Below are 14,637 nucleotides of genomic sequence, written 5' to 3'. Positions count from 1 at the left end.
ATTTATATAGCACCAACATATTACGCAGCGCTGTACATTAAATAGGGGTTGCAAATGACAGACAGATACAGACAGTGACACAGGAGGAGGCGAGGACCCTGCCCTGAAGAGCTTACAATCTAGGAGGTGGGGGGATTCACCTGTTAGCTTGTTTGGAAGGGTTGCAAGGAGAAAGCCTCTTATCTCTAAAGAGAACATGGCAGTATGGCTTAGGTTTGCAAAGTTCCAACTGAACAAACTACAAAACTTCCGGAACAATGTTTGGATAGATCAGACCAAAGTTGAGAAATTTGGCAATATTGCACAGCACCACATCTGGTGAAAACCAAACACAGCATATCAGCTCAAACACCTTCTACCAACTGTGAAGCATGGTAGTGGATGTGGGATAATTAGAATTTTTTTGTAGCCACAGGCCCTGGACACCTTGTAGTCAACCATGAATCATACCACAGTATTCTAGAGTTCCAGCAAGAGAAGGAAGAAGAAGATGGAGGCACCCTGCGATGGAATGGGGACAAGTGATTATGGCAGGTTTAGTTTGTGTTAAAAAAAAAAACAGCTATTGAGCAAAAATCACTTTTTGTTTGCCCCTTCACCTGCCCCTATTGCCCACAAGAAGGCGAACGCCAGTGTCACATGACCATGAGTTACAGCTCAAACTTATGCAGATATAAAAGATATAAAAAAATGCAGCTGCATATAAATCAATGCATCAATGAATGTGTTTTAATAAATGCAAGCTGTGAAAATACCTGAAGATGAGCTGCTATCAGCTTCTTGTATTTCCTGTACACCAGAGCTCACATAGTGGGAGGTAGGAGCAGCCCAAAGAGCCAATTAGTCAGTATACTGCTTCTCCTTTCATTGGCCAGTCACAGGAAGGGGGAGGGACAAGACCTGTAAATCTTACTTAACTACAGCAGAGAAAAAATAGGTCTCTGGCTTTGGCATGGCCAGAATGAAATTTTATATTTCTCTATTGGCTTTAATGTATTTTACAAATATGGCGTACATTTTTCCAAAATATTGACCAATAGAAAATTACAAATGGTCATCTATGTAAACAAGATGAAACGGCATGCTGGGCTCTGTAGTCCTTAGCTGGATTCACTGGAAGGGATCGGCCAAGCTCTGCACATTCCCACAACATTCCAAAGGGTTTTCCTGGACTGAGTTATCAGCCGGTGTCACCGGTGACAAATGCCAGGAACGCACCCAAGATCAATCACACTGCCGGCCATTAACTGTGGAAAAACAAACACTGCCATGGCGTATGCAGCCTGCAAAATGGATACAGTGATAAAAAGCGATACCGAAGGTGAGGCACATCACCAAACCCAGCACGGATCTCCCAGAATCCTCTGGTGTTACTGACGCTTGGAACGTGTCCTAGAATGAATAATGCACACCAAAGATTCACCCAACTAATGGATTAAGATTCTATTACAAATGCAGTGTAGTCCCCGGACTACCCAGCGCTTCCCAGTAAACTCCCGGCTCTTCCCACCGTTTTCAGCTTCTTCCCACCCAGCTAAAAAAAAAAGTTCTGGAAATGTGTGAATTGATTCCTACTCATTCATTTTTAATTGAATCTCGGGTGAATCTTGGGTGAAATGTTTCACAAATCGACCCCTAAGTCCTACATTGTATCTCTTTCCCTTTCTAGTTGTGGATGTTCGGCCTGTATTTCTGGGTCCGCGATGAGGAAATTCACCCATTCTATTACTTTTCTTGGGTGAGTGAATCCAAAATATTGCTATTGTCATCCAAACCGAAGGTGAGAAGAAATCTTCCGATAAGATGGGGGGGGTAGCTTTTTAGGGACGACTTAGAAAGGGATTCTTCGGTTTTAGGGAGATTTTCTCCTACTTCCTGTTGTGTTTATAGGACAGGAAGTTAAAGAGAATTTCTTCAAAGGGACACACACATCAAAAAAAATTTGTTTTGGCAGTTTCATTTCTCATCTGTAAATAAAAATGTTGGCTTCCATGTCATCTGTCTGATCGCTCCGGGTGCCTGAGTTACATTATTCTGGCATGGCCAATCAAACTGCCTGAAGATTGCCTGGAAGAGGAAGAAAAAAGCAAGATGGCGGCGCCCTCGCTTGATCTGGGAGGTGATTCAGATTGGATTTTTTTCCGCTTTATTGCCACACATTACGTCACTCAATGTGCCAAGGTAAAGAAGTGTGAATGGGCCCTGTATTTATTAATAGGATATCTAAAACACAACATTTTATTAACTTTTCACGCCTAATCACTCTGCCAACCACAACATGGCTGCCAGGTTGCGCACTTGAGATGTTACTCTTATCTGCAATAAACACCCCCGAGAGGCCGCTAGCTATTTTTACAACCACAACATGGCGTCGAACTTCCTGTTTTATTGATGACGCCTTTCAGTCAACTCCACCCATCATTCCGGGTCACGTCACAACCTTCGGCCAGCCTCAATTTGACAATTTAATGGAAGCCCCCCCCCCTTTTACGTATAATGAAGTCTGTCTCCGCCTCTACTCATCCAGCCAACCACAATATGGCCGCCCTTAGCGATACATTAGTGGATGGCAACTTTCGCCAAACGTAATATGGCGGCCTGTCACGTGAGCTGTCACGTTTGAGCGGCGGCGGTAGGCGTGTCGCCAGTGCAGGCTGGCTGGAGAGATGGCGGCGCGCAGAGCGGCTCGGGTGAGGCGGGTGGTGTAAGCAGAGGATTCCCCGGGATGGAGAGTGAGGAGGAGCAGCACATGACCACCCTGCTGTGCATGGGCTTCTCGGAACCGGCTGCCATTCGCACGGCGCTGCGCCTCGCCAACAACGACATCAACGAGGCGGTGGCGCTGCTGACCAACGAGCGGCCCGGCCTGGAGTACAGCGGGGGGAGGAGCTACGAGCCGCCGCCCGCCTACCATGAGGTGGTGGAGCCCGAGGTGAGAGGGAGCCCGCCAAGGGGCGTGGCCATGGTGATTGGGTTGAGAGTGGGGGTGTAATATGGGTCACTTTCCGGGCTCCATATACCGGGGCTTTGCTTGGTTCTGCTGTGACCCAGAAGTGTGTGCATGGGTCAGGACCAGCCATGTGGGTGCCCTGGGGTCAGGGTGTGGCGTGCTCTGGGTTGCCGCATGGTTTGTGGGTGCTGCGGTGGTCAGTAGTACCGGTGTCCAGCAAGGCCGTGCTATACCATGCCCTGAGGTCAGGGTGACCCTTAATATGTGGGTGATGAGCTGTGATTGGTCAGGGTGGTGGGCAGCGCCTGTACTATGAGTACCTGTGTGCAGGTAGGCTGTGGGGTAAAGGTGCCGAAGTGCAAAGATCCAGAGTAATGGGGGCGGCAAGATATCAGGACCAGCAAGGGAGCACCCAAATGTCAGGGTGAGATCTTCAGCACGAGGGGCACCCAGATGCCTGGTTTAGACTTGCAGCATAGGGACGCCCTAGACATCAGGCTGAGACTTACAGCACCTGGACTCCACCATAAGACTTGCAAGGTGCCCAGAAGTTTTGGGTGAGAATTACAGCATGGGGGGTGCCCGGACATCCAAGTGTTATCTGCAGCACAAGAAATCAGGGTGGGGTCTGCAGCACGGGGGTGCCCAGGTGTCCCGTTAAGACTTGCAGGAGCTGGGGCGCCCAGGTGCCCGGTTGACACTTGCAGCAGGGGGGCACCCAACTGTCTTGTTGAGACTTGCGGCATAGGGGGAGTCCCAACTGTCCGTTTGAGACCTGCGACATAGGGGGCGCCCAGGTGCCCTGTTGAGACTTGGCTAAACAGGGATGTCCAGGTGAGACTTGGTTAAACGGAGGCGCCCTGGTGCCCGGTTGAGACTTGGCTACATGGGGGTGCCCGGTTGAGACTTGCAGCACAGGGGCGCCCGCTTGAGACTTGGCTACATGGGGATGCCCAGTTGGGACTTGCAGCACAGGGGCGCCCGGGTGCCCGGTTGAGACTTGGCTACATGGGGGTGTCCGGTTGGGACTTGCAGCACAGGGGCGCCTGGGTGCCCGGTTGAGACTTGCAGCAGGGGGTCACCCAACTGTCTTGTTGAGACTTGCGGCATAGGGGGAGTCCCAACTGTCCAGGGATGAAAGGGATGTCCAGGTGAGACTTGGCTAAACAGGGATGTCCAGGTGAGACTTGGCTAAACAGGGATGTCCAGGTGAGACTTGGCTAAACAGGGATGTCCAGGTGAGACTTGGCTAAACGGAGGTGCCCAGGTGTCCAGGTGAGACTTGGCTAAACGGAGGCGCCCAGGTGCCCAGGTGAGACTTGGCTAAACGGAGGCGCCCAGGTGAGACTTGGCTAAGCGGAGGCGCCCAGGTGTCCAGGTGAGACTTGGCTACATGGGGGTCCCCAGGTGCCCGGTTGAGACTTGGCTACATGGGGGTGCCCGGTTTGGACTTGCAGCACAGGGGCGCCTGGGTGCCCGGTTGAGACTTGGCTACAAGGGGTCATCCGTGAAAGTGGAACTGTTGCACATTATTTCAATGGGAAAAGGCAACTCGGTGCATCAAACATATTTCATGCAGGAACGTTCTTAGGATGGATCAGTGCAGTTTTAGTAGACCAGAGAGGACCTTCATATCGAGCAGATGCATTGGTGCTGGTCAGGTGGTGGGTCGCTGTGGGTTTGTATTGCAATGACCTTTCCCGGGTCTTACAGTGATGTGGGGTATCGGAGTGCACTGTCCATGATTTTTGGAACTTTTCAGAATTCGGAACCTTATAGTTTTGGTGTAGAGAAATCTTTTTTTCTAGTTGACCAAGCTAATTTGGATTCACAGATATACCAAATTTACAGCTGGTGGGAAGGAGCTGATATAAGTCAGATGATCTCTTAAACTATGGAGACACCCCATCTAATTTGCGCTTGCTGTTATTAGAGAGTGGGATTCTGCCCATTCAGGATGGGGTGCTTTCCGATTACCCCCCCCCCCCCCCCTGGATATATACCGACCAATCCAAGCAAACTGACGGCCCCCTCGGAGCGAGAGTCTACCTTTGATTAGCTCCAGTGTCGGGCCACTTTTTTTGTTGTGTGTGTGTGGGGGGGGGGGGGGTCACATGATTCACAATATTAATATTATACAGTATTTATATAGCGCTGACATATTAGGCAGCCCTGTACAAAGTCCATAGTCGTGCCATACCGAGAAAGCCTCGCTCTGTAAAGGCTACTGACCAAAGCCTCCCACATGGAGCAGTGAAAATGGCTTTATAGGTAAGTATATCTTGCTCAGTGTTCTCCCGACCCCTTTTAGCTGGGTGCACCACCCATCACTGTTCAGTAACCACCCAAAAATAGCCAGGTGTTTACTGACACATTGCTGGGTGGTGCACCCAGCTAAATGGGTTTGGGGTCACAATACAGGGGCTGCCACCCACCTACAATTTCTTCCCACCCTGCTTAAAAAAAAATGTCTGGGTTCGACCCTGTTGCTAGATGGAGTACTGGAAAGTAACGCTGTCACGTGCTGTTTCTGTTTGACTGATTTTTAATAGTTTTTTCTCATACTTATGTTATTCTTGCAGTGTAAAACTAGGAGCGTGCACCTTTGCATTTCCCTAGCTCCCAGATCCAACTGTTAACTGACCATTGGTCATAGTTATTGTCAAGTAACTGCCGCTTCTAATACTGCCCCTGTAACCAATCGCTGAAAGTGCTTACTCAACCTTAAGAGGGTAAATGCTTTACCCCAAATGCATGATAATGACCCCCTGGGGTCAGCTAAGGTTCAATAGGCACTTGCTGCTAGTACTAGTTAGGTTTAAGGGGTCCTGTTGGCTACCTGATAATCATAAGATTGATAATCATAAGCTAAGATTGATCAGAGCATTGAGAGTCAGTGAGAGATTTGTGTTTGTTCCCAGCTTGAGCATGCTGAGGAGGAGAGAACACGCCGCTCCGCATTGCTTTCCCCCGGGTGTATAACTGCTAATCATGGGGGTATTGTAAGCTGGAGGTGTTTGTACACAATGAGGGTAATTGGCTTTCGATTTGTGGAGTGTGAAGTGCGCTGATCTCCGATTCTATAGAAGAGTAACTCAATATAAGTAATGAGGTGTTCTGACAGTGATCAACACAGAAATTATTTTGATCCAATGGGAAGAAATTGTAGGTGGGTGGCAGCCCGTATTGTTACCCAACTCTTCAGTAAGCACCCAGAAACAGCTGGGTGGTTACTGAAAGGTGCTGGGCAGTGCATATCAGGTCACTGGTATTGTTTTCTTGATAAAGTTAAAAAAAAATCAATGGCAGAAAGTGTCGTTGCCCCCATGCAATGCACATTGCTAACAGCTGGGCAGCGGCACTTTAATGGTTTTAATATCTTAGCTTATTATCAAGAAAATGCATTACATGTCCAGTGTTGAACCCAGAAATGTTTTTAACCTTGGTGGAAAGAAATTGTAGGTGGGTGGCAGCCCCTGTATTGTGACCCAACTATTCAGTACCCACCCTAAAAAGTTCCAGGTGGTTACTGAAAAGTTCCGGGTGGTTTCCGCTAAAAGTTCCAGCTAAAAGGGGTCAGGGAGAACACTGCATATCAATAAATAAACTTGCTCAGCCATTAGAGATCGAGCAATATTAATCATCAAAAACCATACCAAAATATACCCCCCCCCCCAATGAGGGGTGACAAATCGCATAAGTATGCCAGCGACACATCTGGAATACACAGTCCAGTTTTGGGCACCAGTTCACAAAAAGGACACTGAGGGATTGGAGAGAGTGCAGAGAAGGGCAACTAAACTAATAAAAGGAATGGAGGAGCTCCGCTATGAGGAGAGATTAGCTGAACTGAATCTATTCTCCCTTGAGAAGAGACGTATAAGGGGGGATATGATCACCCTGTATAAATATATAAATGGTCCATATAGAGAACTCTCTTCCCCATTATTCACTTTGAGATCATTACAAAGAACAAGAGGGTGCTCTTTGCGTCTGGAGGAAAAGAAGTTTGGTCCAAATTAATTGTTAGCCCCCTTTTCAATCCTGTAACTGCTTTTTTACTTTTTTCATTAATAGCATTCACAAAACTTATTTTTTATCAAATACACAACTGATTGATGACTCTTTGCCATGAGCTGATTGTCGGTTATCCATCCTCTCGAGTTGGGATAATCTTTGGGAGTTAAACAAATGTTAAGCCAGCGCCAACATGGAAGGTCCACGTAGTGTACGAGAATATTCTCCGTATTGGGACAACTTGGATTCACACTGTAGGTAATCCCAACGTCCTAAGTAAGTTTAATGTGAAGATGCCAAAATCATGCTTAGATCATTGACACAAATCCCATTAAACTAAGCCCGGCTTGGATTTGCCTATAAGCTGATTGAACAGACACGTAGTTGTCACCAAGTACAGCGCTGCTCATACGGGCAATACACGGAAGAAACAACTGAAGAGGAATCGGCCCTCGTCTATCCCAATTCCGACGTATTTACTAATAATCCATTTTGACAGATTGCAAGTTGATAAAGTTTGCTTTTGCCAGGAGAGGAAGCGCACCAAAATGATTTCTGTAATCAGGGATCCCCAATCTAGATTTGAATGAATATTTAGGAATTGTAAATGTTTTCACACAAGATTTACAACTTTTCACCCAGGCTTTATACATTATTATAATTCTTGTGTAAAATCATTTGAAAAAGACCCCGGCTACCCCACCAATAGAAGCCCAGCCAGCTACAAATCTGGATCTCCAGGAGCACCCAGGAATTGCTTGTTGTGTGTGAGGTCAATCTTGGGTACAATTTTACAATTTTTGTGTTCTGGGATAAAGTGGTGAATGATTCTGCTGCAGCTCTGTGTGTTAGGTGCTGAGTTTACAGAAATGTCTATAGTGTTGTGGAATGCACAGCGTTCTAAGCTTTTCCTAGGCAGAAATGCCCATTGGTTCCATACAAGTGGAATTTGCACTGGGCTCTATCGAGCAACTTGCATGATGTGTGGGGTCTGGGAAACGAATAAGTGATGTACCAGCTGATAATTTCCTGATGGTATAAGTTGTTACCAACTGTGTTTGGTGCAGGGGTTCCCTGAAAATCTGAAAGGTATTTCAAGGGTTCAAAAGGCTGCCTTATCTGTGTCAGCCACTAACCCATATTTGACCATTCGGCCTCAAAATATATAAAGTGCGTTTCTAAAGATTAAATGGAAAGAGGAGAGAGGCGTTGAAACCTCTGTGATGGCTTCCTCTTGCTTTAACACCTCCTTGTACTTTTTCCGTCATTTTTTGCTGTGCTCTGTGTATTTGAGTGCATTGAATTGGCAGAGGTGGTGTAGGTTTTGTGAATCTATCAATGTTCATGTACACCCCCTATTCTTCCAGTATGAAAGCTGCGATCTTTATTAACAACACATGATAAGTTTATATATTCTGCCAGACATCTTCATCATCAGTTCTGTCAAATAATTTCACCAGTCTTTGCTCTAGCACCCAATTTCCTTCATGGAAATCCCCATATTTATAATAACGAACATCAGATAATAAAGAGCTTTTCTACATGTTGAACATGGTGCAGTACTCTCCCTGGCCCCTTTTAGTTGGGCGCACCACCCGGCAGTTTTCAGTAACCACCTGGCTGTTTTTTGTATCGTTACTGATGAGTTGGGTCACAATACAGGGGCTGCCACCCGCCTACAATTTCCTCCCATCAAGCTTAAAAATAAATTCTAGGTTGAGCAGTGTGCTGACTAACAAAACGAGTTTGTTAGGCAGACTTTAATTTACTCATTTTTTAATGTAAGTTGCAGGAAATTATGGAGGACTATGACTTGCTGTGTACTAAAAATGCTAAAATGTCATGCATATAGAAAAAAAAGAGGAATGCAGTTTTCTGTTCAATAATACATTAATAAAGTGCAGTGCTCTCCCCGGCCCCTTTTAGCCGGGTCTACCACCTGACACTTTCCAGTGGCCACCCGGCTATTTTTGGGTGGTTTCTGAAAAATTGGGTCACAATTCAGGGGTCGTCTATAGCAGTGGTCGCCAACCTTTTCAGTCCCGCAGACCACTAAACTTACGGGCTCCTGACCGCGCATGCAAGGGGAGCCAGGTGTCAATCAAAGGGGGAGTAACCTCCCGCGTAGTGACGTCATCATGATATAACCCCGCCCACTCTCCCATCGCAAATCTAAACCTGCGATGGGAGAGTGGGCGGGTTGTGTCCAGGGACACAGCCCGCCCACTTCCCTGAGCCTGGGATTTGCACGGGGCACGTGGTCCGCGGCTCTGGCCGGTGCGTCTCGCCAGCGGGGGCCCTCTCCTGACCCTGCTCGTGGGGGCACCGGCCAAAGCCAAGGGCCACCAGTTGGCAACCGCTGGTCTATAGCTTCTTCCTACCCAGTGAAGCAAAATTTAGGGCAGAATACTAAAGTGAATCTAAAGTCCCATTTTGAAAAACACAATCAGACAGGCAATGTTCTTTCTGCCATAACTATTCTTACCTGATTGATGCCACCCAGCTGTGTTTTTGCTGCGCTGTGTGTGTGCAATGGTTGCAAGGGAAATACAGCAATTCCAGCTTCCCTTGCGCATTCCTGAAATTAAGACCTGCATGGGAGTCATCTTGGCACAGCCAATCAAAAAGGCCGAAGGACGTTTCCAGGAGGAAAAGAAAGTTGTAGCGCCCTGGAATGTGATGGGGATAGGTGAATAGCACGAGTTTCTATTATAATTTTAATAAATTTCACCTTTTTCATCTGTCGATTCTGTTAGTAACAAACTTCCTGTCTTATTACTGTAGAGGAGCAGCGCTGTCACCTTAAGACTTTGTTTCTCAACCAGTGTTCGTGCAACCCTAGGGTTCCTCCAGAGTTTGCAGGGGGTTCCTTGAACAATCTGCAATTTGCACCTCTCAGATCAGACTAAGTGACACCAATCATCTTTTTGGCTATCTGTAAGGGTGACATTCTTCCCAATGGCCAGCAATGTAAGAGGAATTCTTCCCACTGACCACCACACTAATATACTGTGAGCTGTGGATATATTAATTATAGAAGGGATTCCCTGAAGACCTTAAAGTTATTTCAAGGCTTCCCTCAAGTTATAAAAGGTTAAGGAATTAAGTCTGTTGAGATTAGTTTAAAGTAGTTAGTAGTTAGCATTAGTTTAGATATTTCGATTTTACTTTAAAGAGATCACCTTACAGCACCCGGTAGAGACATTTGTCCAGATTTTTTATTCCAAAGAACAGCTGCTGTGTTAAGCGGGAATCAGCAGTAGATGGTGGCAGCCGTTGTATTGTGACCCGGCTCATCAGTAATTGCCCAAAAACAGCCGAGTGGTTACTGAAAAATGCCGGGTGGTTCACCCATCTAAATGCGCCGGGGAAAGACACGGAGCTGAATAGCATCTTGCCGAGATTGAGCATCTAACGAGGACTGTAAATGATATGCAGACTTAATTTATCAAGTGTCATGACAGGTTCACTCTTTAGACCTCCCGTACATTTAGCTCATCTATTATGAAACATTTCCTGCAGCTTTTTTTGGGCTTTGCTGTGCAGTTTGAATGCTGTTTATTTGTTTTCCCTTGCTGAATTAATTACGATCGTGTTCTTTCCCCCCTAAACACAAGCGGGGATTTATGTCGGACTGTTCAATGTAATATGCACGGTCTGTGTTTTCTTAGAAATCCGTTTGCCATTTGTTGAATGTCTCTTGCAGTGAGCTGAAGGCTGCGGGAATCATTCGACACATCTGCGGCGCATTTCGGAAGGAGAAAACGTCCCCCGGGGGAATACAGTAACCTCATTCAGACGGATTGCATTGTACATGGGACTTAATTAGAGTTTAGGTTGAGGATATTCTCTAGTGGTGGATGGTTGTGGGTTGGCTCTGTAAGAGTGCCAAGCAAGGACCTGTATTATGGAAGCTGTGCCCAAAAACAGTGCTGTTCAGCAATGGGAAACCAGTACGCTAAGCCTACAGCTGATCATTTCATTATTGCTGAGTGATTGGTGTTTAAAACCCTCTCGCAGCAATTTTACATGCACAGCAGTGTTCAACCCAGATTTTTTTTAAAGCGGAATAAACTGAAAATTAAAAAATTACACGTACCTTTAATCCCACATATCACTCCATGGGGCTGGTCCTTCCCACAATCCAGTCCTGCGTCATCCTGGCGCAGAGAAAGCACTGGGCACCGCCATCTTCTATCTTCCCTTCGGTCATCTTTCTCCATAACCCAATCTCTAGTGACGTAGCCACTGTGAAGTGGGCGGAAAAAAAGAGAGCCGTTCTAAATGTGCATGCGTAGTATCGGCATCTTTTTCCCCTTGGTGGAAAAATGTCCCTTCTGTGCATTCCCAATCTCACCCCTTTAAAAAAAAGTGCAGTTCTGCCGCCTAATTCTCGACCACCTAGGCGATCGAGAATGAATGGAGCGCAAAGCCTCCTGGGATACCTACGTCATGCATCCTGGGAGGCTCTTGGGCAGAAGGAGCCTTTTCTTGAAAAGGGAAAATAAAGTTTTTTTCCCAACATACATCACCCGATCTCGCGTCTGAGTCGATTGAAGTAGAAAGATGAGGCAAAGATGTCGGTGCCCGGCTTGGAGACGGATACTGGGACCCGATGGAAGACACCTCTGGACCGATCAACTGCGCTGTGGGATTGAAGGCATTTTTCAGTTTACTGATGCTTTAAAGGCTCATGCTGCACAAGTTTTTTTAAAAACAATTCGGAACAGAAGGGTTTTTTACCCTTCTATGTAAAGTAAAAATGTTGAGTTTAGGTTTGCTTTAGGCCGAGTGGGAAGAAATTTTAGGTGGGTGGCAGCCCCTGTATTGTGACCCAACTCTGGTTACTGAAAAGTGCCGGGCGGTGCGCCCACATAAAAGGGGCTGGGGTGAACACTGCATAGGAAGGCAGTGTCTGCATTTTGCAAGGGCAGATTCCCCCTACGAGCTTATCTAACGAAGACACCCAGCAAGTTCCATTATCTGACGATGGGCTGACCCTCTGTGCTGTGCACAATTGAGGTTAGAGGTACAATGCACAAATACAGCGCAGACATGCATGTGGTCATTTTATGGCTGATTTTGTTCCCAGTACATCCTAGGGTGATTGTCATCTTCAGTAGAAATGAAGGGGATTTTCTTCTCACACATTTTCCACAGGTTTCTTACAACACTTCTGCTTTCTATGTGCATACCATGCTCAGGGGATTCACTGCAAGGCATATATACGTGGAATTAGGTAGTAATGTATAATATGGATGAAATTGTGTTCTAAGCCTGGTGAATCCCATGTGAAATTGGTCCTAAGGCTGACCAGTAATCATTACCCAAAAGAATATTTTTAAACAAAAGCTTTTTGTAATGTATAATCCAGAATATTATATTCAACATCAGTTTGCAGAATATCTCACTTGGGCATCACACTAGGTAATGTCTGATGGAATCTATTCAATGGGCTCTAAAGCAGAACTAAACCCCGCTGTACTCGCATTTCCCTGTTCAGTTGTAGGATGCCCTAATTATCTTCCTTCTCTTTCTATAGACCAGGGGTGTCAAACTCAAATACACAGGGGGCAAAATAAAACATTTGGACAAAGTCGCGGGCCAACCTTGATATTTATTAAAAAAATATCTTCAGTTGAGGAAGGTCGCTAATGATTAACAGACCAGTCAATTGATCCTCTTGCAGAGCATTCTGGGATTTGAAGTATTAGCGGTGCATGCACTGTCTACTGGCGGGCCAGCTCTAGTAGACATTTGGTATTTAATTGCGGGCCAAATATATTTACAGTACGGGCCAGATTTGGCCCCCTTGCTACAGACGATCTTCGCCCATCTTTATTAGCTGGGCTGGGATAACCTAACTCCTGCACATGCGTTCATCCATTCCCAGCATGCGCGGCTCAGCTTCTTTGTGCGGTCCATGTCTATTGTGATTCTATTATTACTAAATAGTTTTTGTATAGCGCCAACAGATTACGCAGCGCTGTACATCAAATAGGGGTTGCAAATGACAGGGATGCAAACCATGACACAGGACCCTGACACATTCTGCAATAATGACCTGGCTAGTTGAAACTTTTTAGTGGAATTTTAGTTTTGCTTTATTCCACCAATAGAAGAGGATTTTTTTTTGTTATGACGCTTAATAAGACTTCCCAATGACATGTTTGCTGCCTCTAAGGTACCCAAGAAATGCTTCGGACACCACAGCCCTGCTCACCAGTATGGCCTTTGGCGGTGTTCTCCCCAGAAGTTTTTTTTTTTTAGCCATGTGGTCAAAAGTGTGCAGGGCAACAGACACATTGTGTTTGCACTATAGGTGTCCAGTAACCCTTAGAATTCTGGCTCCTTTCTACTGCCGCCCACAGTTTTTACTTTGTTCCAACTTTTTAATGCCCCTCTCTTTAGTATGCATTGTGTTTTCATTGTCTCAGCTGGCACGCTGCCTTTACTAATGTTAGCAGGTCACTCTACACAACCCTAAGTGTAGGTCTGATGACAGCCAAGTGGCTACTGAAAAGTGTTGGGTGTTGCGCCTGGCTAAAAGGGGCTGGGGAGAACCTGCTATGGGTTGCCTATAACCCCCTCAATCTAATCTATTCCCTATTACTGACCTTATATGCCCTGTTCTGTTCTGGATATGACCATCCTTTTGGAAGCAATGATTTGCTTTCTAATGTCAGAGCCCATCTTATGGCTGTTGGGGTAATAATAGATGACAAAAAAGGTGCAAAAAAAATGTACAAAATCTAGACAAGAGAACAAAGCAGCTAAGTAGTGAGACGGCACCCAAAACTCCCTAAATCTAATGAGACTACAGTGCTCTCCCCAGCCACTTTTATTTGGGGCTGCAATGAGGGACCGGAGGGCCAACATTCCCAGAAATGGAAAACACTAATACCAGAATGCAGAAAGTTTTAGCAGCCAAGTGTGCAAGTAAAGCTTGCACACTTAACCACTCAGCTGTTTTTGGGTGAATACTGAAGAGTTGGATCACAATACAGGGGCTACCACACGCCTACAGTTTCTTCCCACCCAGCCAAAAAAAACAATTGGGGAAGAACACTAGACTACCTGATCCAGCAATGCCTTACATGACCATACAACAGATTTACAGCTATAGAAGTGCCTAGGAGCAGGAATTGCAGTGCTGTGTTTTGGCACAATTTAAGGTAAAAGGTAACATTTTCAGGGTACTGTTTATTTACCATCCCTGGATATTCATTAGTTTGCAAATCGTTACTTTTAGACCATTTAAGGTTAAAAAAAAAAGAAAAAACACTTTGTGTTGTGTTAGTAAAACAGATCTGTGCCTGTGGGAATGTCACCCTATCTGTTACATACACAAATCTTTAATTCGTACCACACACTTGTGACCGGTTTATCCCAAGTCCAATCTATGGTTGGATGGTAACCCAATGCCCCTGCCCTGCACCCTATTCTTTTTTTTCTTGGTAAATATCACCTCCTTGGTAATGTCTGCCCCTCCAGCCTGCTAGTTGCGGATCTCTTCCTCCGAGTCTAAATTAAATCTTAATTTCCGTAAATTTTCCATCTCGGATTGTTCAACCTGAGGATTTGAGGATACAGTTTGATTTTTTTTCAACGTACACATTCATTGTGCTTTCTCATCCGGCTCTTAAGCCTTAATAGCTGCGGAGGCTTTC

At 45.9% G+C, this 14,637-nt stretch overlaps 1 protein-coding gene across 1 annotated transcript in view; it reads left to right on the top strand.

The window, feature by feature from the left end:
- Nucleotides 1-2,637: 2,637 nt before the first annotated feature.
- Nucleotides 2,638-14,637, top strand: part of USP24 (ubiquitin specific peptidase 24) — a 94,773-nt gene continuing 82,773 nt past the window's right edge. The window contains exon 1 of the mRNA XM_072419339.1: nt 2,638-2,932. Within this exon, the coding sequence (XP_072275440.1) occupies nt 2,726-2,932 (207 nt within the window). The 5' untranslated portion in view covers nt 2,638-2,725. The remainder of the gene's footprint in view (nt 2,933-14,637) is intronic.

Source organism: Pyxicephalus adspersus, chromosome 8 (assembly GCF_032062135.1).
Source record: "Pyxicephalus adspersus chromosome 8, UCB_Pads_2.0, whole genome shotgun sequence".
Lineage (NCBI taxonomy): Eukaryota > Metazoa > Chordata > Amphibia > Anura > Pyxicephalidae > Pyxicephalus > Pyxicephalus adspersus.
Note: the sequence above shows the minus strand (reverse complement) of the source record. Positions and strands in the feature narration are given on the sequence as shown.